The sequence below is a fragment of the Onychomys torridus genome, chromosome 17, assembly GCF_903995425.1.
Source record: "Onychomys torridus chromosome 17, mOncTor1.1, whole genome shotgun sequence".
Lineage (NCBI taxonomy): Eukaryota > Metazoa > Chordata > Mammalia > Rodentia > Cricetidae > Onychomys > Onychomys torridus.
Window position 1 is genome coordinate 40,380,386 of NC_050459.1, and position 27,346 is coordinate 40,407,731.

At 44.6% G+C, this 27,346-nt stretch overlaps 1 protein-coding gene across 3 annotated transcripts in view; it reads left to right on the forward strand.

The window, feature by feature from the left end:
- The first annotated feature begins 211 nt into the window (after positions 1 to 211).
- Positions 212 to 27,346, forward strand: part of Enpp6 (ectonucleotide pyrophosphatase/phosphodiesterase 6) — a 96,948-nt gene continuing 69,813 nt past the window's right edge. For all 3 annotated transcript variants that reach the window (XM_036166837.1, XM_036166838.1, XM_036166839.1), the window contains exon 1: positions 212 to 528. In XM_036166837.1, coding sequence (XP_036022730.1) covers positions 288 to 528 — 241 coding nt within the window. In that variant the 5' untranslated portion in view covers positions 212 to 287. The remainder of the gene's footprint in view (positions 529 to 27,346) is intronic.

Genomic DNA, 27,346 nt, shown 5'->3' on the forward strand with positions numbered 1-27,346 from the left:
TAGAACATTCTACTAAAAACAATAAGGTTGTATTTTCTCCTGTTAACTCTAGGGTGTTAGAGAATCCAGCCTATCCAGAGGTAGTCAGACTCTGGACTTTGTGAGGGTGAGCAGAAAGGTTTTTAAAAATGGAGTGCTGTTCCTTTAAATTCTGCAAGTGAACTTGGCTTCAGAAGGCCAGCAGCTCCAGGTCCAGCCCCTAGAAGAGAGACCAGCTCCAGGCTCTCCATCTGCAGACTTTGCAAGGGGACCTTGGTGCCAGCTGGCTCTGGCAGGCTTTTGGCAGCATGGCAGTAAAGCTTGGGGCCTTCCTGCTTGTGTTTGGGCTCAGCGTGGTGTGGCCAGCTTCTGCCCACCGGAAGCTCCTTGTGTTTCTCCTCGATGGTTTTCGCTCAGACTACATCAGTGAGGAGGTCCTGGCGTCCTTGCCTGGTTTCAGAGAGATTGTGAACAGGGGAGTCAAAGTGGATTACTTGACTCCGGACTTCCCCAGCCTCTCCTACCCCAATTACTACACCTTAATGACCGGTGAGTACCCACCATGTCCACTTGTTTGAGAGGAGGGCACAGATGCCCTCTGACTTTGGGAATCTTCATGTTCATATGTCCCGAGTCCCTCAGGACATGAAGGATGGGCAGGAGTCTGTGGTCCCAGCTAACTCTTTCTTTTTGGCCATAGCTGTGTCTTTCTACAAACGTCCTCCCGAGGAACTAGTTCGCACTGTCTGTAAAGAGAAGAGATGATGATAACAAAAAATGGAAATTGGAGATTTTAAAAAGTGGTTATTGTTGTTTGCTTCACGGACTTTAAAAAAAAAATAACATCACATCTTCTAAGTTCAGGTGTAGAAGATGGACAGGTCTCCGGGAATCTATACCAAGTCCCTCTGTCTCTTTACTGCTGTCTGAATTCTTGCAGATTGACTTATCAATGTGTAAGACTGATGATGACTCTCGGGAACCCTCAGCAGGGAACTTCGTTTCTAGACAACTTGGAAGGGACATTTTGGGTCACACTCTTCAGTGTTCTCCAGCCATGCCACTCTCTGCTTTGCCCTTTTTTTTGGGGGGGGGCTTGTAAAATGATATAGAGACGAATTGTTTTTGTTGTGGAATTCAGATTGCCCAGCATCTATGAAATGGGGGGGGTAGGCAAAATGTAAGCACGAACCCCTAAAGAAACAGACAGAATTCCAGCCGCTCATTTGGGAAAAGTGGGTTTGGCTAAAGATGACCTCCCCTCCATCTGGAATTGCCTGAATGTCAAAGGTGATTCCAGAAGGCTGAGCCTGTCTATGTGATGATTCTTAACTTCTGCTTTTTTTTTTTTTTTTTTCATCTAACCTTGCAAAATCAGCAAGAGGTGTTCAGAAAGTTTGTTTGTTTGTTTTCAGCCAGCTATCCAGGGAGGCTAAGATTGCAGTCATCGCGAGACTTCACTGTGTACTCTGAACTCACTGAGAACTTTGAAATTACATTACCAGACAAGACTTGAGAACTGTGATATCTCATTAAATAGCTTTATAGAACTCCAAAGCCAAAGGAGTCTGAAAATATGCAATGTGTCTTCAACTGTGTGTTCCAACCATAGAAACAATCCAATAAATGATGGTCACAGAGAGGGAGGGGCCAGGAACCCTGGGGTTTCTGTCTTGTATGGGTGTCCTAGGTCTACATAAAGTCACCATGAGCTGACTTCCCAGATTAAAGGGAGTATACACTTAGGAGAACTGGAAATGAAGATATGGGGAAGAAAAAACCCAGGCTGCACACAAGCAAGGAATTCATTTGTTTCCCTGCCTAACAGATAAACCAGTCTTTAAGATAAACAGTTAACAAAGGACTATTGGCCTTCCCTTGGCCTGTCTGTCCATGCTCACTTACTTGCTCATTGGGAAGCAGTTGGCAGGCTTCTGGGTTACACATAGATGTTATTGTGTGTCCCAACCCGATTCTGCACGGGGAGTGTCACACACACTGGCCACCTCCCTCACCACTTGTCTTTCAGAGCCTGCTGCGAGACACAATTCATAAGCTGCCCTGTGCAGCTTTTTCAACTGCAGTGGAGAATGAACAAAATCCGGTTTGTAAAGTCTGACCCCAGTAAGTAAAAAGGGACTATTGCAAACCCACATAGACGGGGAGTCAGCGACATGGACGTTTGTTTTTCAGACCCACGTGGCTGATATGGCACAAGGATGAGTTTGCATGAAGCCTCTGTAAAGCAAATACACACCTTCTTTTCAGGCTATAGGTCTCTAGGGGATATGGGCTAAGTGATCCCATGAGCGTTGTACATCCTCAGGCTGTGTCTTAGTAGTCTCAAGAGAGAAAGCTATCCCACGGGGAAAGACTATATCTCCAAGCACACAAAACTCTTATGCTAATTTTGACAATAAAGCTAGCTGGAGGAAGAGGAGAAGGAGGGGGAGGAGGAGGAGGAGGAGGAGGAGGAGGAGGAGGCAACATACACCTTCTGTCTATAGATTTTCAGATGGTAAATACATGATCTGATTTGAAAGTCTTCTTTTCTGTTTGTTTCTAGAAGTGATTCTAGATGTAGGCTGTGGCCAGCCGGATTCATGTTTATGCTGAGATGTCTTTGGATATGATTCATCCTGCACCTGAGGAGTAAACTCACAGTTTGGGGGAAGAATTTTCAGACTATGAAATCTATCTGTATCATTTTCACTGTCCTGTAACTGACCAAAGGACAAATTTAGACTTTTTTTCCACTTGATGTCGAGAAATTCCATTTGCGCTTGCTTCTAAGGAAGAATATACCCATTGACAATTCTATTTAAGCATATGGTTTGAGCATCCGAGCATTTTATAAACCAACAAAATTGTTAGGTAGATTATACCCAAAGATAGGCTGTTTGGATTTCTCAGAATTCACAAGAGAAGCTGTTCTTGCTTCATTATGTGGATTAGTGTGCCTAAGATCAAAAGCCCTTAATATTTTTAATTTCACATAATGAAGGATAATGGATTATTGGAAGGAAAACACTCCAGCCTTGGAGTCAGAAAAATTTAGTTGGAGTCCTTGCAGGAAGGGGCTTTGACAATCCTCTGATTGCCCTCAGCCTCTGTATCCTCGGCCCCAGCATAAAATAAGGTGAACTGCCAGGTCTAGATCTCTCCTGTGTTTCAGGTGCCGCTGGATGCAGGAATGGAAGTGAGTGATGTACAGGAGTTCAGGATGTTAGGATTGGTCTTCCGTCTGTTGTTTAGATGTGGCATGCTCCACAAGGCTTTCATGTGCTGGAGGCTTGGTCCTCCGTATAGTTATGCTGAGAAACACTTTGGAAGCTCTCAGAGGGAAGGACTACCAGGAAGTCCTTGCATCAATGCAGAACCTGCTCTCAGGAGAGAAATTAACATAGTTCTCATGGAATCGGTGAGTTCTCACAAGATTAATTTACCATAGAAACTCGAGCCTGACCCCTAAATGTTCTCTGGATTTCTGATGTGAGATACGTTTTATTTCTTCCTCGTGTTCTCCTGCCATGATGCTAAGTGCCGTCAGGACTTTGACAAAGACCAAATCAATGGAATCACCCAATCTGGGACTTACAGCCTCCAGGACTATACCAAACAAACTAATTTTCTTCATAAAATCCTCCGCCTCAGACATTTCATGGTAGCAACAAAAGCCAGATCAATATAACCTTCTAGGGAGGCTTTCATACAGACATTAACAAATGCCCAAGACAGAATTTTCTAGAGTAGTCAGTGGAATATCATGGTAAATAAACTTATTTATAAGCAGCGTTTCTCTTGCCTCATCTAACAGGAAGAAGCCATTGTGCTGATTATCTCCCCCGCCCCCAAAGGTGTTTCCAACAGGATAACTGTGAACAAAATTCTGATAGTGATTAAGAAGATCAATCAATTGATTGCTGTAATCATGGAGTTTTAAAACAAGGTTTCTCACCAAGGAGGTGTACACTGCATTTGAAGAAAAAAGTCACTCAGAGAATAGATACCTACTAATATTCTAAAATATATCACAATGTGTTGTGAGCTCAGTTGCCCATATGCTGCCCAAATTCTAGGAGGCATTCCAGTCCACGCAGTATCGGAATATGACTAGGTTTGTAACAAGGTCTTTAAAGAGTGATTTTGTTAAGATGAAGTATTAGATTAGGGCTCTGTTACGCTATGACCAGTGTTCTTATAAGAAAAGGAAAAAAAAAGTTGTAGGTTTTTTGTTTTTTGGTTTTTTTTTCCAGCCAGGCGGTGGTGGTGCACACCTTTAATCCCAGCACTAAGGAGGCAGAGGCAGGGGGATCGCTGTGAGTTTGAGGCCAGCCTGATCTTACAGAGTGAGTTCCAGGACAGCCAGGACTATACAGAAAGACCCTGTCTCAGAAAGAGGAAGGAGAGAAGGAAGAGAGGGAGGAAGAAGAGGAAACTCCAGGTGTGTGGTGTGTGGTGTGTGTAGAGAAAAGGCAAGGTTATGCCACAGCAAGAAAAGGTTCAAAGAGAAACTTCAGAACAAACCAAATCTGGCATCTCTTTATGCTTGAACCTCTGGCCCCCAAACTGCGAATGAGTTTACACGAAGTCACTCCACCTGGGGTATTTTGCTACGGTATTCTGTTTGGGTCTGAGCTTGTCGGGGTCAGGGTGGGGAAAAACTGGACTAACACAAACAGACAGGATCCAGAAACAGGTCAGAGAGAAGAACATTCTTCTAGTCACAGGAGCATGAGGAAGTATTTTTGTTGGGACTGAGCCATGTAGCCCAGGTTACCTCTGAGCTCCTGATCATCTTGCTCAGCCCACTTTTCTTGATATTGGAATTACAGATATGCTCTTCTATGTCTGGCTATGAGAAAGCAAGGTGAAGCTTAGATTTGAGTGGGTGTAAATAGGCAGAAGCATGGCTTATGTTGCTGTAGCTACCTTTCTGCATAATCTGAATCTGAAGTTAGGTGTGTGTGGATCAAGTTAATGTTAGTTAAAATGCAACCACCGTTTCAATGCTGTTAGAGGACATTCCGCTTAAAGTTCATTTTACTGGGGATCTTTCTGGAAATCGAGAGTTTCCTTGGTGGGCAAATTCACAGTTAACTTGGTGATTTCACATAAAATTAATGGAGGAAAAGAGAGTGATTTGTTCAATCCAGGTCATGGGTCAGAGAAAATGCTATCCAGAGTAGCATAGCATTGTTTTGCTAAGGCCAATGGAATGCTTGTTTGCCAGTTTTTGAAACGCTTGGCTAAGAAGTTCAAGTGGTCCAGAAGTGTCCTCTGTAGCAAGAAAGCCAGTCTAGAATTTTAGCTTCATTTTTAAAAGTCTGCCAAGATATGAAAATGTGCTGAAGCGGTCATTTCTACACTTAAAAACAGCAAATAAGAATTGAGGCTGAGTGTTGTGCTCTAAGGACCACATAATGTTAGCAGGAGAACGGGCTAGAAGGGTAAGCATCAGAGACCGAGTTTGCCTAAGACCTAGGACAAAGGGTTCCTCAGGATGGGTTCAGGAGGCGGCAAGAATCTGAGTAATGATGCTTTGTAAATCCTTTGTGGGGATCAAAGCAAAATCCAGGGCGCTAACTGCCCCTTGTTAGTATCTGTGCCAGTGTGCTTCCTATCACACTCCCAGAAACTGCATGTGATGTAAATTCTTACCAGATACCAAGGACACAGCACTCTAGGGCTAATAGACTGCACGGTGAGACATGCTTCCCTACAGTTTAAGGAAAATGCCTGATGTAAATTAAAACCAGCCATCACTTGGACCAAAGGAGATCAGTATGGGAAGTTCTTAAACAATCACATTTTGAGAAAAGCACCCATTCAGAGGTTTTGCAGATTTCAGGCTGTTGTGGGGGTAGGGCATGAGGTCCATGAACCTCTCTATCCACCCATAGCACCAGGGAGAATGAGAAAACACCCTTGGCTTCCTCTCCTCTCTGCCCTGGAATTCAGCAATGACACAAACCCACTAACCTTGGATGTAAAGCTCCTCAGATTTAAATGCCTCTACTAGTGAGTGTTCTGTAACTAGGTACCTTTTTCTCTTGTCCCTTTCTCTCCTACCAACCCCTTGAGCTTCTGTTTTCACAAGTGACATCCTAGTGATCCAGGCTCCATTCCTCACTTCAAGGACCTGGCCCAGGACCAGCATTGGGCACCCCTAATGCTCCCCCTCTTTGAAAGCCCGTCTAGGTGCTCCGTGTCCCCCTCTGCTCTCTCTGCTTCCTCTTTGTTCATTGGCTGCTTGATCCTGTCTCCTAGCTCTTCTTCATCTTCCTGATCTTTCTGTCTCATGGCTGGAGTCAGCTGCACTTTCAGGGTTCATCCCCAGTCTGTGTTTCTTCCATTTCCCTTGCCAGGGTCCAGTGGAAACCATGTCCATGGTTGCCAAGAGTCGCTTCCCTGCTCCGGCTCTTCTGTGTCCTATCATCACGTGTCAGAACCAAAGAAGTCCTTGGAAAACATGCATCTGTCTGTGTCACTCTTCTGTCAAGACTTCCAGAGAGTCCATTGTCACTCCAAGAGACCCCAAGAGAGTCCTTACAAAAGCAGCCCCAAGCTGCTCCCGTTTTACCTTGTCCCCGACCACCCTCCCCAGGCTGCTTCACATCTGTCATCTTGGTATTCTTGCTGAACCAACTGTGTGCCCATCTCAAGACATACTGAACTGCCTGCTTCTTCCCAGCACCCTCAAAGCCCCCAAGGCTGTCCCTCTGCCTCTTCTGATTCCTTCTTCAAAGCTCTGGTAGCAGCTGCATTTTTCTCACCCTCCTGAACTGGAATAGCTGAGTCCCACTCCACCATTCTCATCCATTCTCTTCTTCTGTTTCACCAGAGCACAGATGCATGTGTTTCTATCTCCCCAAATAAAGCTTGTTATCGTGAAGAAGCATAACGTCACAATGACTCAGACATTCAGAATCTCAGAGTAAATGTTCCTAATAAGGAGGGGGAAAAAGCCTAAACTCATGGTCAAATGAAAGCAATTAAGGTGCACATTTATATCTAGTCATAGATCTCAAAATGTATCTTTTAGTTTTGATTGTAAGGTTGGAGGTACAAGAAGACTAGAGGGAAATTTTCCTGGGAGAAGGGGTTGTGCCAAAGGAAGGTATCCAAGAGAATGTGACACGGGCAGAAAATTTAACCAGAACACTAGTAGTCACCACAGCCCAAAGGGGATCTAGTTGTAGTCAAGATTTCAAAAGCCAAGGAAGCAGGTGAAACAGCAAGACACAGACTAAGACGAAGAATCTAGAACCAACACAGAGAACTGCAGGAAAGGAAGGCAGGCTTATTTTCGTGTAGTCTTGGCTATCAGGCACAGGGAGGCAGCTGGCTGCTTCAGGAGTCTTTGGGGCTGTCCCTGTATTCTTGGGTTCCAATCCCTACTACTCAAGAGATGGTTGGAACCCAGATAGGTATAAAGGGAAGACCATGTGAAAACACACAGAGAAGATGGCCATCTCAAGCCTAACAGAGAAGCCTCAGAGGAATGAACCCTGTTGAACCTGAGTCGTGGACTTCTGGCCTCCAGAACTTGAGAAAAAAGTAACTCTTCTGTGTAAACTACCCTATTATGACCTTGTAAATGGACCAAACAAGATGGACACCTGTCTGTCATTGGAAGAGTTGAGAGTTTCCAGACAGGCTGCATCCATTCCCAACCCTACTTTGTGAGAATTTCTGGAGACTTCTGCCCTGAAATTAAGGCACTTGTAGAACTTGAGTTTCCTAGGACTTCCGTAACAAAGACTAAAAATAAGGTGGCTCTCATCAACTGGTATTTATCTCCTCAGAGTTTTTGTGGCCAAAAATCTAAAATTAGAGTTGTGGCAAGGCTACATTCTGTAGTCAGAGGATTTCCTGTGTCCTGGCCTGCCGGTGGTCAAGACAAATCTCTCCCACTTGAGTCCCCCAAGTAAACATAGAGGCTTATATTAGTTATAACGGCATGGCCATTAGCTCAAGCTTCTTACTGACTAGCTCTTACACTTAAACTCAGCCCATTTCTGTTAATCTATATGTCATCACTTGTTCTGTGGCTTTACCTGTGTGCCTTTACATACTGCTCCCTGGACAGTGGGCTGGTGGGAAGAGGATCTCAATAAGGGATTGTGTACATTGAGTTGGCCTGTGGGCAGCTCTGTGGGAGGTTGTCTCAATTGCTAATGCAAAATGATGTGGGAAGACCCAGCCTACTGTGGGTAACACCACTCCCTAGGCAGTAGATCTGCAGCCGTTCAAGAGAAGAGGAATTGACCTGAGTGTAAGCAAGCAAGCAAGCAAGCAAGCATGTGCACATTTATTGTTCTCTGGTCTTAAGTTGGATGTGACTAGCTTTTGAAGTCCCTCCCTGCCTTGGCATCCTCAAAATGATGGACTGTGACCTAGAACTGTAAACTGAAACAAACTTTCCTATCCTTAGTTGTTTCTCATCAGGGTGTTTTATCACAGTAACAGAAGTGAAACTGGGACATAGGCCTCTTACTTCTCTCCAAAGCGAGGTCACATTTGTAGGTTCTGAGGACTAGAACTTCAACACATATTGTTGAAGGATACCTGGAACACATGGTATAGTGGAAAGAGTGAGGGATTTGCTACCAAAAAATACAATTTGTCTTAGTTATTGTTCTATTCCTGTGAAGAGACACTATGAAAAAGGCAACCCATTAAAAAAAAAGCAACATTTAATTGGGTGCTTGCTTACAGTTTTAGAGGGTTATTCTGTTATCATCAAGGTGGGAAGCATGGCATCATGTAGCAGGTGTGGTGCTGGAACAGTAGCTGAGAGCTTTCCATCCTGATTCACAGGCAGCGGGAAGGAGAGAGGGAGGGGAGGGAGGGAGGGAGGGAGGGAGGGAGGAAGGGAGAGAGAGAGAGAGAGAGAGAGAGAGAGAGAGAGAGAGAGAGAGAGACTGACTGACTGACTCTGGTCTGGCAACGACTAATCCTGTCCCAGTTCTTCTGCCTGGGTACCTAGCATTCAAACTCATGCGCCAATGGGGACCATTCTCATCCAAACCACCACAGACCAGAACAAGAGATATCCTAAAGCTGAAAACGGAATAATTTGAACAACATGCAGACAGGTGCCTGGACCTGGGAAGGAGTGGGTGTTATGGGGAGTTACAAGGATCTTGACCATTTTCATAGAGAAGCTGGTATAGAATTAAATATTGTAAGATAAGCAGAAAGACGTTTAAGTAGGAAATTAAATTTGAACCAGGTATTCAAAGAAAAACACCACTAAAGGAGGGTCATGGCATAGACCAAGAGAAGCAAGTATGAGAAGACGAGCGGAGAGGTTAAACACACTTGTCATGTAGGTGTGGGTTAGCGGGATACAGAGAGATGAGTGTGTAAATTTATTCTAAATTTAAAAACAACACATGTGGCTGGTGGGAGACTTCGAAAACCCAAGGAAGGATCATGTGGTGAGTCCATCCCTCCTTTCCTCCACAAGCATTTAAGCAGTCTTTCTGCGTGAAGGGGGGGACTTGAGTTGGAAGACTACCTTTGAGGAAGCACTTACTGACCGGCTGAGGGGTGGATGTAGAAGAATTTAAGGGAGGAGGGTTGGAGTAGTTTCCAAGGCTGAGTTGTGCTCTCTCTGCTTCCCATGCATCTGAGAGAGAAGAGTTCTCACGAACGCACAGCCAACACCTAAAAGCATCTTTCCACATTCCAAAGGAAAACCCCATCTCTAGAAAGAGCCCCATAAGGCTTCTGAAAACACACGGGGTAGCTGAAGTGTGGGGCAACAGAAGCCCTAGAGAGCTCTAGCCATTTCATACCTTGAAGGGAGAAAAAAGGGTTGTAAGTATTTACAAGGAATAATGTCTCCCGGCACATCATTATTTAAGCTCCCATCAATGACCTCTCCACACTGAAGTGATGCTTTTCAAAAACTGTGTTTCTCTCAGCCTCCATGATGATGAGGAAAGTCCTTACTATATAGCACTGGTCCACTGGAAACCCACTCCCTGAAGGAGCCTTAAAATGTGTCGAAAGCTTTTGATTACAATAACAGCAGGCCTTTTTTTACCCACAGAAACTTCATCCACATGGCGCCCTTGTGGTCTACAAACCACGGCGGATCTAGGCCTGGTCTTGTTTGCGATAGGACCACATACCTTTTCCTAGGGCTTCTGGGAGTTTGGTTAGACTGGTCTGTTCTCAGGACCTGCTTCATCCTGAAATCCTGTGCCAACAAAATGGGTTAAAATGACTTAAAGTTAGTTTGGAGGGAGCCTAGTTCAGCAAGTTAACATTCCTTTCAGAGCCCCTCTAACAACACCTACTTGTGTTTCCTTGGGTGAATAGGGCCATTGCCTCCACAGTGTAAACAGGCAGGTCTGAGGCTCAGGTCCTATGGGTAGCATTTGACTCTTCCTGGACACTTATCTTAATTGTAACTAACACATATCTTCAGCCCTTTTGAGAACAAAGACAGAAATTCCAATAGTCAGGTCTTGGAGTGATTTGTAGGCAGACATTGAGACAAAGAGCTACACGCCCTGGAATTATGAATGGACTTGTGGTTTGGAATACTTCAGATACTTTGGCCCTGGAAGAAGAAACTCCCCATGGTGTGCCTTTGAGAGGTAGTGCCTCTGTGGTTGCTCAGTCTGTGGAAGAATCCATAGTCGTGAGAATGTATGCAAGCATCTACAACAGGCCCACATACAACCCGTGTGCCGTGCGTTGTAAATGGGTTGGGCCAGGTGTATACTCATCAGTCATTCACCTTCAGCTGTGAGCAGCCTTGTCTACTCAACCCAGCATACCTAGTTAGAGTGACCCACATGGGACAAGTTGGTAGACCAGAGAGGGCCCATGAAAGGGAGTTTGAAATCAAGTCTCTTTTCCTGATGATGCCACAATTAGCTGAGATTTTTGGATAAGCCACAGTAGCATGCTAGTCCTGTGTCTGAAAAGATTGTCAACTATGCATTAGTGATGATGGCCAAGTGTGTGCTAAAGGTGTTGTAGATGTCAGAAATCTAGTAGTGAGGCTCCAAGAAGAGTCTTAAGGGCTACAGAGGGAGCCGGGGGTGTGGGTGTGCTGGCTAATTTTATGTCAACCATACACTGCCTAGAGTCATTTGGGAGGAGGAAACCTAACTGGGAAAATACCTATATCAGCTTAGCCTGTGGGGCATTTTCTTGATAAATGATTGGTATAGGAAGGGCCAAACCCATTGTGGGTGGTGCTGCCCTGAGTAGGTTGTCCTGGGTTCTCTAAGAAAACTATCCAAGCAAGCCATGTGTAGCAAGCCAATAAGCACCACTCTCCATGGCTTCTACATCAGCTCCAGCTTCCAGGTTCCTGCCCTGACTTCCCTCAGTGATGAGGAGCTGTAAGCTGAAGTAAACTCTCCTGCCCAAGTTGCTTTTGGCCATGGTGTTTTATCACAGCAATAGAAATCTGAACTAAGACAGAGGGATGATGATCCATGATGAGGTTTTGCAGCCTGGGTTATAATCGCAACAACTTCACTTTGACCTACTTCATGCATTCAAAGAAAGCTGTTTGCAGTATCTGTACTGCACACAAATTAAACAAATACACTCTCTGGCTCCACAGCATGTCTAGCTTTCCCCAAAATATATCTGTATGTTTAAATGCTTGACTTTCACAGGTGGACTTGAGAAAACATTCTGCTTTAATGCTTGAAGGCAAAATAAACTTAAACAAACATCAATGCTTTGGATGAAACCTCAAGTGCTGTATTCTTCAATCACTCACTAGTATAGTCTGGGGACCTAACCTAGGACACACTCCCCAGGGCCCCGCCACCTCTATCCAGTGATTCCATACTGGTCCAAATTTTCCCTAGACACATTCAGCATCCCAAAGGTGAAATGCAGAAAGTGCTCTAGAGGGTCTGGTGTGTTCATCTTATTGAACAGAACAGGACACAGAGGCCAAGACTCAGGTCCAAGAGCACACCAAAAGCAGGTATCTGAATTGGGAACAGGTATCCTCTAAGACCATGGATGGAAGCATGGGGAGTCCTTCTCTGTGCTTCCGGCCTTTTTTTCTTGCCTTGTCCCCAACCCTCATCATTGCTGTATGCTCTTGCATGGCTAACCATACCTGGGTTGCTGTTGCTTCATTTTTCATTCCCAGGGTGTGCAAATTGAAACAGAGATGTGTTGTAGAATATTACTTTAAGGTGTGTTGATTTTGTTTATGTTGCATTTGTTTAACTCTGTGAAGCTGTGTTACTGTGCCTGGCTAAAAGACCTGATGGTCTAATAAAGAGCTGAACGGCCAATAGCAAGGCGGGAGAAAGGATAGGCGGGGCAGGCAGAGAGAATAAATAGAAGAAGAAATCTAAAAGAAAGGTCAAGGAATGAGAGAGAAAGGAGGAAAAATTCAGAGGCCAGTCAGCCAGCTACAGCCAGATGTGGAGTGAGCAGGAAAGAAAAGGAATACAGGAATAGAGAAAGGTGAAAGCCCCGAGGCCAGAGACAGATGGAATAATTTAAGTTAAGAAAAGCTGGCAAGAAACAAGCCAAGTTGCCGGGCGGTGGTGGCACACACCTTTAGTCCCAGCAATCAGGAGGCAGGTGGATCTCTGTGAGTTCGAGGCCAGCCTGGTCTACAGAGCGAGATCCAGGAAAGGCGCAAAACTACACAGAGAAACCCTGTCTCAAAAAACAAAAAACAATCCAAGTTAAGGCCAAGCATTTATACTTAAGACTAAGCCTCCATGTATGATTTATTTGGAACCTGGGTGGCTGCTCCCCCTCCAAAAGAGTAAAGAGCAAAAACAACAACAACAACAACAACAACAACAACAACAACAACAACAACAGAGATGAGATTCAAGTAAGGAAGGAAGTGGAACTGTCTAGGTCACACACTGCTTAATGTTCAAGTCAGAGTAAGTGCATTTTCCCCGAAGCATTCATCAGTTCTTTCTTCTAGCTGAAGTTCTTAATTCTGGAAAGAGCTCTCACATTTTCATTTTATAGCAGGTCCTGCAAACTATGGAGCCTGCTTTTCTTTCCTTCCTCCCTTCCTCTCTTCCTCCCTTCCTTCCTTCCTTCCTTCCTCCCTTCCTCCTTTCCTCCCTTCCTCCTTTCCTTCCTTCCTTCTTTCCTTCCTTCCTTCTTTCCTTCCTTCCTTCCTTCCTCCCTTCCTCCCTTCCCTCCCTCCCTCCCTCCCTCCTTCCTCCTTCCTTCCCTCCCTCCCTCCCTCCCTCCCTCCCTCCCTCCCTCCCTCCTTCCTTCCTTCCTTCCCTCCCTTCCTCCCTCCCTCCCTCCTCCCTTCCTTCCTTCCTCCCTTCCTCCCTTCCTTCCTCCCTTCCTCCCTTCCCTCCCTCCCTCCTTCCTTCCTTCCTTCCTTTCTCCTTGCTTCCTTCCTTTTTTGCTTCCTTCACCTTTCAGCCCTTTTTGTGGAAGATGAAGCAATATTTCATTATGATTTTAATTTACATTTCCCTAATGACTGATGGTGTTGTGTATCTTTTCATGTGGTTTTTTTTTTGATATTTGATAATTTCATAAGAGAATTGTCTAAATCCTTTTAGCCTTTTAAAAAGTTGGATTGTCTTTTTGAACTTTTTCACTGTAGGAGTTCATGTATACTCTGGGTATAATTTTTTTATGAGATATATGATGATCCAGGTTGTGAGCTGTCTTTTGCCTTTTTGATGAAATGTCTTGAAGTACAAGCTAAATGCGAATGGAGTCTTATTTATTAGTTTTAAAATCACCCTTTATATTTTTTCTGTCATATTTGAGAAGTCATTATCTAACCCAAAATCCTGAAGATATCCCCTATATTTTCTTCTAAGGCCTTTATATGTCTAACTCCATTTAGCTTTGTGAATTATTTTGAACTAAAAAAAGAAAGAAAGAAAACAAAATATATGGTAGTTCTTTTTCTACTGATTTTACAAAATAATCCTTACCAAAAAGTGAGCATAACTGTTGGAATTTACCCTTAGGTTTGCAATTTTAATCCACTTATGTATATGTATTCTTATGTAAGGATCATGTCATGATTGCCACATGGCTTTGTAGTGGTTTTAAAAGCAGTATGTGTAAGTCTTCCCATTTTGTTCTTTTTTTAAGTTCTGTGTGTGTGTGTGCCTGTTCTGAGTTTTCATACAAATTTAGAATAAGTTTGTCAGTTCACACCAAACAAAAACTAACAAACAAAAAAGAGCATGCCAATCAGAATTCTAATAGGGGTTGTATTGAATTTTTAGATCAACTGGGAGGATCTCTTAATAAATCCTCTGATCCATGAAAATGGGATGTCTTTCCATTTCTTTCAAGTTTCTATCAACAATACTTCGTAGTTTTTGTTGGACTAGTTTTGCATTTTCTGTGTTAAATATGCCTATGTATTTTGTTCTTTGGATGTTGTGCATGGAATTATTTTCCTAATTTAAAATTTCTAGGATACAGGATGCATGAGATCTAGTGTAGATGTTGTGTCTTGCTACCTTCATGATTTTTTAAATTAATTCAAATATTCTTACGGATTCCTTAGCATTTCTGCACACAAGAGCATGTTTTCTACAAATAAAAACAGGTATTTCTTCCTCTCTGGTCTTGATCATTATAGGCATCTGGGAAGTTGCATGGATCCTTATAGAGGATAAAGCAACTCTAGAGAAGACACATAGCTTCTCTAATATCATGTAGCCAGGGAGTGAGTACATCAGAGTCGGGAGAGAGGGCGTCACCACCCCTCTGTTGCTTAGCATTTTTACCCTGCCACTTCCAGTGGGGACAGTCACTCTTAGAAGACATTGGACAACCTATGTTCACCGGCATTCTGATGGTCTTCCTTTGTTACAAGAAGATACTTTAGTCAAGCAGGATTTCCAGACTTTGTGTCATGCTAAGTACGATACACATTCAAATACAACCCTCATAGGAACCCTGTAGGATAGTGACAATCGTTCTCACCTCACAGATGGGGAACCTCAACTCTGAGATACAGAATTACTTGTCCATGATCACAGAGCCTATAGGTAGAAAAAACAAGGTCACAAAATCCTATCCCCCTCCCATGGCATCATGTGGCTCTTCCTTCTTGGTTCCAAGGACAAGCTTTGCAGGGCAAGACTGTCCTAAGCATCATTCCTTCAGAGATCTTATTGCTGCCTTGTGCACACAGCATCTGCCTGTGCACACAGATATCCTGCACTGTCCACACAGGACAAAGATCACTGCCTTTCCAGGCTTCCTCCAGGCTAAGCAACCTCATGTCTCCATGCATTTTTAAACCTTCCTTTGTGCGTCTCAATGGACAATGTGAACAATAAGTGTGCCTGGTGTTGAATATAAAAGAGAGGATTCAACCTCAGACACTCAGCTACTTATTCCTAACAGCCAAGGCAGTACAATTGTGAAAACTGGTTTAAACAGGCCTCTTTTGATAATCCACATCTGGGACACTGACCCAGACCACCAATGTGCAGCTTTAGGCTAGTTGCTTCTTCTTACACTTGATCTTGGGGACATGGGATGGCACAGAGTCTCAGTCAGGGCAGAGCTGGACTCACTTCCCAATCAGCCTGCGACATGCTCTCTGACACTTTGTAGAAACTCAGTAAAATAAATACAGGCTCTTTGCTTAAAAACAACATTGATGTGTGTGTGTGTGTGTGTGTGTGTGTGTGTGTGTGTGTGTGTATGTGTGTGTGCATGTGTGTATGTGTGTATGTGTGTGTGTGTGTGTGTGTGTGTGTGTGTGTGTGTGTGTATGTGCGTGTGCATGTGTGTGTGTGTGTGTGTGTGTGTGTGTGTGTGTGTGTGTGTTTAGGACTCAGTTCTCCTCTTTCATCATGCGGGTCCTGGGGATTGAACTCAGGTCATCAGGCTTGTTACAAACACCTTTCCCAAAGGTCTTTTTCCAGTCCCTTCTTCCCTCTTATTATAAAGCCATTGGTAGCTTCTTTACCCCATATAGTTTCTCTTTTTAGCTGTTCCTTTCCCCACACGTAGCACAAAGAAAGGTCTTGCTACCCATCTATTTAAGTGACAATTTCAGCTGAGGAACAGTCCAAAGGAATGTGGCAAAAGCCACCTCAGACCCAGCTGTCTGATTCTCTTTGCCCTCTCTGCCCAGTGCCAGCCCACACTCAACCCAGGATCCATTCTGGGATCTCCAAGCAGGAATGGATGTAATTAAGTGTTTTGCTAACTCTTTCAAATGTCGTAAACAGCAAGGCCATGGAGGCCCCACAGTTTACCTTTATAGAAAATTCCAGATTGGTGAGTGACCCAGCACTCTCGAGCTTAAAAACAGCTCTTTCGTATCACCCAAGAGATTTTCTTGCTTTGGGAGTTTAAGCCATTTGAAAGCCAGAGTCTGGGAAAATCCTCAGGAATAGCAGCTCCCTGAGGCGACTCGGTGTGAGGTAGAAGATATTCTGTGTTAGTTCAGCTCCTATTTCTGGATGGTTCGTGGTCAGCAGGAGAATATGAAATTTTTAATAGCATGAAATAAAAAGCCAATGCTTCTGCCAAAACGAGATCACCCCATGTTTTACTTTGCCGTGTTTTATAATCTCTCAGTTGGCTGCCAAATCCAGTGACTTACCCCCCTTCCTCCCTATCCACATCCACATGTAATCCAGGGCAGCAAACTGCTTGCTTCTCTGCCCCTTGAAGAAGTTCTTGTGATGAGAGATTGATGGACTAGAAGCAAGAGACACAGGTTCTTGTCTGGGCTACAGAGAGATGCAAATTTTGTTTTCTAAAACAAACAAACACAAAACAAAACCCAGTCACTTTGGATGCTGTTTGTTTCCTTACACCAACGCGGGGGTGAACTCCAAGGAGAACATTCACAGGTTACTGCCAGGGTCCTTTTTATCTCGATCCTTTCTGGTCCGTTTCCTTCTAGAATCTTCTGACTTTTGCTCACACCAATTCAAAGGTTACTGCTCAACCCTGTGACTATACCCTCTTCACGTCTGTCACCACTACGTTGAGCAAGACCCTCAGCAGATAAATCCCCATGGCTGCACATTTACTCTTTAAGACATAAGTTTAGTCTGAGTGAGCCTCTTCTACTTAAAGCTCAAGTTATAACTGAAGAAAAGAGGAGGAATGTTCTGGCTTGAGGTAGGATTTGTGGGGCTGGGAACCTAGGCCAAATTTTTCTATTTAAAATCCTATTCTTCATGATCAATTCCCCTGAGGAACAAAGTTGAATCCTGTTTTGGGAGATATCAAATGGCCTCCGCCACCACCAACCCCACTTCACTGTAGAATCACCCCTACTTAGTCAGAGTCATGGCTATAAAGCAAGGGCTGATGGGAGAAGGATCCCTTGATGTACACACAAGGAACTATTTATTATATCAGCCCCAATCTACTTCCCTAGCGGAGCAGAGCTGTTGAATTCCTAGTCTCTGCTTGACCCAAGACCGAGTGGACACCCTGATGCAGTCACTGGACCCAAGATCGAGTGGACACCTTGGTGTAGTACAAAGGGAAAGTCCAGGAAATTAACTTTCAAAATAGTGGCAAACACATGTATTTACTTACTTATCTGTCATTTTGCTCACTAAAGTCTTCTGTTTCTATTCAGTTTGAAGTGGTTGTGTCCATCAGGCCAGGGTCTGACCTCTGCATGGAAAGGAGAGTCCCTTCATCACACAAAGTCACAAGTAAAGGCAAAAGCTGCTTTATTCACAGGCCTAGGCAATTCATGTTTAACTTCACAGTTGTGGACTTGTGGAATCTTTATTTTAAAATTCTCTTCCACCTATAAAATTACTGGTGTATTTTTCTAAATCTTTCTTCATAAGAACTACTTTTTCTTCTAACTAAATTGTTCCTAAGTTTTTAAACATCTGAGACAATTAGAATCAGCTTTCTTCCTGAATTTTTGTTTTGTTTAGGGTTTAAAAATAGTTATTATTTGTGAGTGTATATGTGTGTCTTTACATGTACGAGTGAGTATGTATATGCACCACATCCTGATGCGGAAGACTGAGGAGAACTTCGTGAAATCAGTTTTCCTCTTTATATAGGTCCTAGGGACTGACTTCAGGTCCCCAGCTTTGGGCAGCAAGCATCTCTACCCACTCAGCTATCTTGCTGTCCCTTAGTTGGGTTTTAGGAGACAAGGTCTCACTCTGTGGCCTAGGCTGGCCTCAAACTCATGGCAATCCCCTTGCTCAACCCTCCCAAGTGCTGGGATTTAGGTACAAGCATGCATCACCACACCCCATGTGGCAACACTTTTTCCATGTAGATTCTTCTGAACTCGCTTTACCTCTTCCATGAGTTGAGCGTCTGCGGGCCAATGACAATTATTCCCAGTAACCTCAGCCTATAGACTAGCAAGACAGAAACAAGTGAAGGGTGAAGGCTTCCAGCCCGTGCTGCCTGGTTTCTAGAACTTCAAATAAATTCAGGGGTGGAGTGTGTATGTGAAAATGGTGAAGAAATTACCTTCCTAGCTTAAAACGCAAACCTAGGGAGATATTTGATTTAACTAAGTAGAATTGGGTTGATAGCTTAAGAAAATGTTTGCTTTCTAAGTCCTGAAATTTACCCCCACAGAAGCCAACTGGAGATAATATTTTCTTAAGGAAACACCATTAGGAAAGGCTTCAGACACAATGTCAACCCAGACCCGGCTTCCAGAATTGAAACATAAATGCACGAATAAAAACAAAAGACCGCTGGATTTGTTCCACTGGTTTCTCATTACGTTCTTTCCTGAGATGATGCTCTGTGAGTGTAGGCTCCTTTAAAGATGGAATAAGTGATCTGTAAGGAGATATTCCCACTCCTATGAATGACTGATTCTAGCATCCAATAACCAATTCTTATTAAAGAGTGCAATGCTCCCTGGGACTGGGAATACAAAGTCTTGTTCAGCTTTGTATTCCAGCTTCGGGACAAGTCCTGACCAACTCATTCATTCATTCATCCATCCGTTCGTTCATTCATTCATTCATTCATTCATCTATCCATCTATCAATTCATCCATCCATCCATCCATCCATCCATCCATCCATCCATCCATTCATCCATCAGTATCTTCAGAGTGCTTGCTATGCCTATATAATGGGTTGTCATCATCCATTTCTTCAAAAAGTTATCTATTGCCTTCTACAGATCCAGAAATAGTCTCTTTTAGGCCATGTGTGTATGTACGAACCAAGCAGGGCTAAGTGTCAAACTCCAAGTTGGTGAGGGGTTGGTTCCAGACAGTAAACAGCTGGCTGAACTTTGAGCAGTCAGAGTCCGTGCAGAAAGGGAGCTCCTGCAAGGACTATGTCTTTTGATCATGGCCCTCCCAGAAACTGCTTGCTCAAGTCTCAGGAAACTGAAATTGAAGCCTGATCTCTGAAGGAAGACTGAGCAGCCTGTTAGGGTGTCTGTCTGGTCCTTTCAGTTGACGCTTGAAATTAACCATGAACTGTCTTTTGGAGCTCACAAAAGCTTCCTAGTGAGATCTGAGCTTGCTTTACCCAGCAGGGCTGCATTAGGGGATGGCTTGACCACGTGCATGGTCACCGGGTGTTTGGGATGGTCTGCACTTGGCTGTGCTGGGGGGGAGGGGTCTTTTGCTCTACCCCTTGGCATTCCTTTAAAAGCCCTTTAGCAGAGACAGAAGGGGCTGGTGACCCAGGCCTTCCGGAGGCTATCCTGAGTTTCTGTCTGTCTGTCTCCTCTATATTTTTATCTACATATTCCTTACTTCTCCTTGCTCAAGAGTACCCTGAGGGGGAGGGGGGCAGGCCCCAGCAACTGTTGCCCAGTACACACATGCACATGCATGCAGGAGAATGAGTGTGACTGGGAACATTGTATTAGTGAGATATACCAGATGCAGAAAGACAAACACTGTACGTTTTCTCTCATATGTGGATCCTATGTTTTAGTGTGTGTGTGTGTGTGTGTGTGTGTGTGTGTGTGTGTGTGTAGGGGGTGTGCAGGTCATGAAACTAGAAAGGGGACCTTCATGGAAGGAAGCAAAGAGAACTAAAAGGGAGAATGATAGAATGTGTGATGGTAAAAGCAGAAAGGAGAGCCGGGCGGTGGTGGCGCACGCCTTTAATCCCGGCACTCAGGAGGCAGCGCCAGGCGGATCTCTGTGAGTTCGAGGCCAGCCTGGGCTACAGAGTGAGATCCAGGAAAGGCTCTAAAGCTACACAGAGAAACCCTGTCTCAAAAATAAAAATAATAATAATAAAAGAGCAGAAAGGAGGCTTTGGGGGGGGGCAAAAGGAACCAGCTGAGGTGGGGCATTTACTGTTTTCTCTTAATTTCAATGTTTCCTAGGCCTTTGCTGATTGCCCTTATTATAACTTCTTCAGTCACCTTGAAACCGTTTCAGCCACTCTGTTGATTATCTGTAGACCCCTTCCGTGCAACAGTACTCAAGATATCAACACCATTCTTCAGAGCTCAGTGGCCCCAGCCTGTTGGTTCCCAGGAGTGCTCTGCTCCTTGGCAAAGTCCTTCCGCATTATAGACTGGTAGGTTAGACTCGTGTGGCCCCATGGAGAAGCAGGACATCACACAGCTCAAAAGCCCCACTTCCGTGTCAGAATGGCCTCTGTTCTCCCGAAGATGGGAGCAGACCGTTCAGCCTCTCTGCACTTCTTTCTACTCACTGATTTTAAAAGAATGTAATAGTTGTGCCTATTGCAAGAGGGTTAGCAAGGAAATTATACAAGTAATTCTGAGTGTTTTACTCGCATGTATGTCTATGAACCATGTGCATGACTAGCGTCCATGGAGGTCAGAAGAAGGCTTAAGATCCCCTAGAACCAAAGTTATGGAGGGTTGTGAGCTTCGATGTAGATGCTGGGAACTGAGCCCAGGTCCTCCGGAAGAGCAGCCAGTGTTCTTAAACACTGAGCCATCTCTCCAGTGCCTGCCCTGGTCTTCTAATCTGAGTCCCCTTTCTCATGTAGCCCAGCTTCGTTCTAGGTTTGGTGGTGGGGATGCAGACTACCTTTGTTGTGGATAGAGATGCCTGCTCCTCAATGGCCCTAATTGAAAACACATCTCAAGCTTCCTAGTCATTGTTAGATGTTCCATTTAGAGACTGCCTCGTTGTAGGTTCGCAGCCTGATGAGGATTCTGATTCTTTCCAGTTGTACAATACAATGCTTTCCTCTGGAACAGTAGGCATAAATGAAACTGTTCTATTGCTTAACACAGGCTCCGTGGAGGAGTAAGGAGGAGGAGAACAGGGAAGGTCTGAGTTCTCCACTTATGAAAATAAAAGCTACCATTAAGTCAGCGAACAAATTTTCATAAGTTGAACCCCTGATCCTAAAAATGCCTCCATCGGATTGCCTGTGGGCAACTCTGCAGGACTTTTTCTTTATTAGTGGTGGATGTGGGTGGATTTAGCCCACAACGGGACAGTGCCTTCCCTGGGCAGGTGACCCTGAGTTGTATTAATAAATCAGGCTGAGCAAGCCAATAAACAGTTAAGCATCCTCCACGGCTTCTGCTTCAGTTCCTGTCTCCAGGTCCCTGCCCTGACTTCTCTCAGTGATGGAGTGTGACCTGAGAGACATAGAGTGAAACAACCCCTTCTCTCCTCACATTGCTTCTGGTCGTTATGTTTTATCACAGCGGTAGAACCTCTACCTAAGACACTGGTCATGCCCTGACTTTGAAAAGGGGAGTTGATCTTCATTTGTTCAAGTGTGGAGATGGATGTGGGCTTGAGGGTTTGCACGCTTGGGACCAGGGACTCACTGACCTCCTCTGACAAAGCAAAGAGAAAACGGAGGCTGGGGCAGATTAGGGTGTGGTCAGGACCCCAATCTAAACACCCTAGAGTGAGGAATGAGAAGAGTCCTGGGAAGACAAGGTAAGACTAGGAGACCTGGGAAGGTTTTGGAGCAAGTGCTGGGTCCAGCGGACTGTTCAAGAGTCTCTCGTGATGACCCATGTGTCACTCAGCAACGCTTTGGGTGGATGATTTGCTTCCTGTCAGTGCAGAGAAGCAGCAGTTTCAGCTTCAAAGTCATCACTGAGTGTAAACAAGAAGGCAGCAGAGTTAACAAAAGCATCCACTACCTGTTCTTCCTCTTCTGATGAAGAAACCAGGAGTCATTCAAGATGACTGGCAGGTAACTGGTGAAACTGGCCTGCACTCTGGATCTCCTTCAGTGCAAAGCTTGGGCAGTAACACAGTCCGTGACGTGGTTCAAAGACCGTGGTCAACATCGCTCTCCTGTTTTGGGTCTCCCAACTGTAGACACGCATAGAGCAGTAAGGTCAAGTGCAGAAGACTTAGAGGTGAAGCTTGGTGTTAAGCAGGTAGGGAGCTTAGACCGCGTGACCGAAGTTTTGAGTTCAGCCTCCAGCTCTGCCAAAAAACAGTGTAAAATACTTAAAGATACCACAGGGCTTGAAATTCAGTGGCTTTACCACTTAATGATGGAGAAAGCAGAACTTACTTCTCCCAAGTCCTAGTTCTTTGGCATGTTAAATATCTGCTACAGAATGTTGCTATCAGGTAAGAATTCTGGAAATCTCTCAGCACAGAGCTTGGTGTGTAGAGAAAGTTGCTGCTGTCACCCGTTATCATTAGGAGTGTCCCCAGCACACTACATCTCACATATTTCATTAGTTTGGAACAGAGTTGAAGCACTAGCATGCCACATGTTGTTTCAGAGGTGATCGACAATTTGGTTGCGTCCCTGTATTATTTATTTCCAAATGAACAAAAGCTTCTGAATTCCTGACTCAGCTTTTCACTAGAGTATGGCTCCTTCGAAGCCATTTTCTTCAGAGCTAGGAGAACTACAATCAGCAGGGTCCTCTACAATGGGTGATCAGCACAGGCCCTCATGCATCCTTTGTACTGTCCTAGTATTTTTCACATGATCCCTGGAGGGCATTTACCATATGATATTGTCAGACTTCCCCTAAAGCTGGGATCCCATCACCTCCCCATCCTTATGCTTTTCCCAGCACCTGACACCATGCTTTGAAAACAGTAAATACCACAGGAATGGGCAAGTGTTGGAAAAATGTCCCTAGTGGCCTTTTTAATGTTGACTCTGTCTTTTGAGAATGAGTCCCAGGAGACTTACCTACTCCCTTAGTGGAAAACACAGGGAACACATTCAATACTTCAGATTTCACCAACTATCATGGTGCCCACCAAAGGCTTCTAAAAATGAATGACTTGTCTTGATGTAGTTAAAATAGTTTTTTGTTTTGTTTTGTTTTGTTTTGTGTGTGTGTGTTTTGTTTTGTTGTTTTTTTTTGGTTTTTTTTAGACAAGTTTTCCCTGTGTAACTTTGGCTGTCCTGGAACTCACTCTGTAGCCCAGGCTGGCCTCAAACTCACAGAGATCCACCTGCAGTTAAAATAGTTAAGTAAAAAGTAATGTAATCTTGCACAAGGCACCATTAATCCCAGCACTCAGGAGGCAGAGGCAGGTGGATCTCTGCGAGTTCGAGGCCAGTCTGGTCTACAAAGCAAGTTCCAGGACAGCCAGAGCTGTTACATAGAAAAACTGTGTCCTGATAGATAAACAAACAAACAAACAAACAAACAAACAAACAAAGTAATCTCACTTTAATTCTTTGGCCTTTAAAGCTATAGGTTGAAAGTAATAGAATCCAAGAAGGCAGAGAAGGTGGTGAAATTGGTTTACTTGAGGAAGTATATACAGAGACACACCCTTTTTGGAGGAGCCACTGAGGAGTGTTTATCAAGGTTCTTAAAACTATCCATTGAACTCTAGCATTGCATAATTCAATTTTTGGATGTCCAACAAAAAAGAAAAGGATCAAAAATGAGATTTCATAAATACAGATGTTGTAGAATATTATTTGAAGGTGTGTTACTTTTGTTTATGTTGCATTTGTTTAACTCTGTGAAGCTGTGTTACTGTGCCTGACCAAAACACCTGATGGTCCAATAAAGAGCTGACCAATAGCGAGGCAGGAGAAAGGATAGGCGGGGCTGGCAGGCAGAGAGGACAGATGGAGGGAAAAATCTGGAAGGGGCGATCGAGAAGGAGCGGACATCCGGGGCCAGCCACCCAGCTACACAACCAGCATTAAATGTCCTGGGAAAGTATGCACGGCCGGGCAAGGACTAGGGTGGTGGCGGCTTGAGAGGATGAGGACACAGAATGATGACTTGAGTCAAAACCAGTCAAGTCCCAACGCTGTCCTCCAAGGCCTCTGGGAACTATCTGGGTCAGTACTCGTGACATATGTAGGATAGTCCCAAGCTGAACTTGAGGAATATTCAAGACAGGAAATGAAAAGGCTGACCAGGCGGGCGGCAAGGCTCAGGAAGCTAGACTCCGGCTACCAGAGAGGAGTGGAGATTTTTTTTACCACCAGTAGAGGGCAGTGTCAGGCCAGGCATTTCTCAATCTCAGGCAGATGCCTTCTCAGCTATGCTGAGCCCTTCTCTGGTCCTTTACTGAGTCTAGACGGCATTTCCTTTCCATCCTTCTAGCTTCTCTTAGTCTGTCCGGAGTGAAGTGTGGGTAGTGACGCTTCTCTGATTTATCTTCGGGGAGATTGGGAAGTAAATACCGTGCAAAAAACATACTGCCTATCACCATCTCTTCTAGATACCATTTAAAGGTATGCCCTGCTCAATAAGGCAGTCCTTTAACGGGTATATAGATAGCAGATGCCCTGAGTTACCCTGGGCATCTGCCAACCATCATTTAACCCTGCTAGAAGGCGTGGCGATATCTATTTCTCAAATAAGCAATTGGACCTATGGGCGTAGGTCAGTGGTGGAGACGTGGCTTGTGCAAGGCCCTGGGTTCCTCAGAACTTAAAGAAAACAGAAAGGAGAGGAGAGGAGAGGAGAGGAGAGGAGAGGAGAGGAGAGGAGAGGAGAGGAGAGGAGAGGAGAGGAAAGGAGAGGAGAGGAGAGGAGAGGAGAGGAAAGACAAGACCTCTCCGATGGGAAAACTTAAGGTTGGTGAAGCTCAGCGGGTTGGGTCAGGTCCCAGGGCTAGTGAGTAACATATAGGATTTCAGCTTCCGTCTATTGGCCTCCAAAAGTATCTGAGGCCACAGCCTACTCACAGGTCCTGAATTCCTGTTCTCATACTTCCTAGAGCTGCCCTTAGCTAACTTAAAACCACACACACACACACACACACACACACACACACACACACACACTGTCCCTTTTCAGTTGTATGGAGCCCTTAAACTGAAATACTGAAATTATCCGTGCAACAAAAAGACACTTCCCACACCTGCCAAAGTGCTGAATTGCTCACTGAGTTAAGTCTTTCAGCCCCCAGGCAAATTATCGTTCAGCACTGCATCCAGGAAACACAACACACCCATATTATTAAGCTGGCCCCGTGTCTACTCCAAGTACATCTGTTTCTAGTCTGATCACTGCTGGCCGCTGACTGGGACATCTAAGCTGTGGCTATACTGGGCTATGATGCTGATGTTAGCTCTAGGGATGCTGTTAACCCCTGACTAAGGAGAGAGAGGCTAGTCTGGTGTTGCGGGAGTCTCTGGCCCGAGAAAGTGAGCTTAGATAGGCCAGCATTCTATCAACTTCACAAAATCTAGCATCAACAAACTGAATGAATCTCACTGACAAAAATGAGCTTTCTACAGGGTGACGAGATGGTTCAATGGCTGAGACTGTCTCCCGCCAAGCCTAGTGACTTGAGTTCAATCCCTGGAACTCACGTGGTGGAAGGAGAGAACCAACTCAGCAACCAGACTGCCAGTGTGCACCATGGCACTCATGTACACACGTACACACACGTACACACACACACACACACACACACACACACTCACTCACTCACGTACAAACATTTCAATGAACTTTCTTTAAAAATTGATAAGGTGCCTCCTGAGTGCTGAGATTAAAGGTGTGTGTCACCACTTAGGAAGTAGAGGCAAGCGGATCTCTGTGAGTGAGTTCAAGGCCAACCGGGGCTACAGAGTAAGTTCCAGGAGAGGTGCAAAGCTACACAAAAACAAAACAAAAAATAATAATAAATGTAGGGTGCAACAATCTGGGTCATAATTAAGGCTCTGCATGTTTTTATCTTAAAAATTATCAGAAGCCGAGTCATCCGGAGACTGGCTTTGAAGCTGCGGGGCCGCGTTCCCTGCTGCCATAGCCTCTCAGATAACAGAACAATGAAATCAGCCCAAATCTGGGGGTCCTCTGGGGTGGTGGTGCTGCTGCATTTCTCTTTAGAGTGTTGAAAACCCTCAGAATTCACAAGGAACTGGTTGGTCAGTGTCTTCCCCAAATCATGCGGAAACAGCTAACCAAGACTGCCCACTGTTTTGGCCTCATCTACCTGGTCATTAAAAGCAAGCTAGCACAAGAAACAATAATTGTAGCATGAATATTAAAAGGTCTTATTAATAAAAACAAACCCAGAGCCAGTTATTGGGGTGAATGCTGGAAGATCAGAGAAGCAGAACAAGCCACAGCTTCCTCACCTCGCCAATTCCTCAGCTGAGGAGTTTCCTCAGCCTGGAAGTTTCTGAGTCCACATCCAAATGGCTCTCAGCTGAACTGTTGCTCAAAAGCCTAAAAGCTTAACCAGCCAAAAGCTTCTAGTTTCTGGTCCTCATGCCTTATATATCTTTCTGCCATCACTCCCTGGGATTAAAGGCTCACTTCTTAGGATTAAAGGCGTGTGTCATCACGCCTGGCTGTTTCCAATGTGGCCTTGAACTCACAGAGATCCTGAGGGATTTCTGCCTCTGGAAAGCTAGGATTAAAGGCGTGAGTGCCACCATTTTCTGGCCTCTGTATCTAGTGGCTGTTCTGTGCCCCGACCCCGGATAAGTTTATTAGGATGCACAATATTTGGGGGAACACAATACCACCACAAATAATCAATCTCATGGGGTCCTGACAGAATGCTCAAACAACTATGGAGACCCTAATGGATAATTTTTATGTCCCCTGAAGCCCTCACCTCCGAGGAGATGATTTTAAGAGGTAGAGACTTTGGAGGTACATAGTTGAGGAAGGCAAAGCCCTCTGATATGATTAGTGTTCTGATGAAAGAAAGAACAGACCCAATAGGGACCCCTCCCCACCCTTTCCTCTGTGTGAAGAAACCCCCAATCTGCTGCCTTCAATCTCGGATTTCTCAGCCTCCATAACTGTGAGAAATGGCATTTCTGCTGTTTAATAAACAAGACTTTTCTTCCATGTGCTTCTCTCTCTACAAAAGGGAGAGGGTTTGGCTGATTGGCTGGTTCGAGATTCTTGATTGAAGCCATTGTTAGTTCACCCTCCTAAAAGAGCTAGCTTTGATCTACCAATTGCTAGTGTCTCGGGTTACTGGGGTGACGATTTGGAATCTGATCATCCTTTTTAGAGATCACCCATGGACCAATTA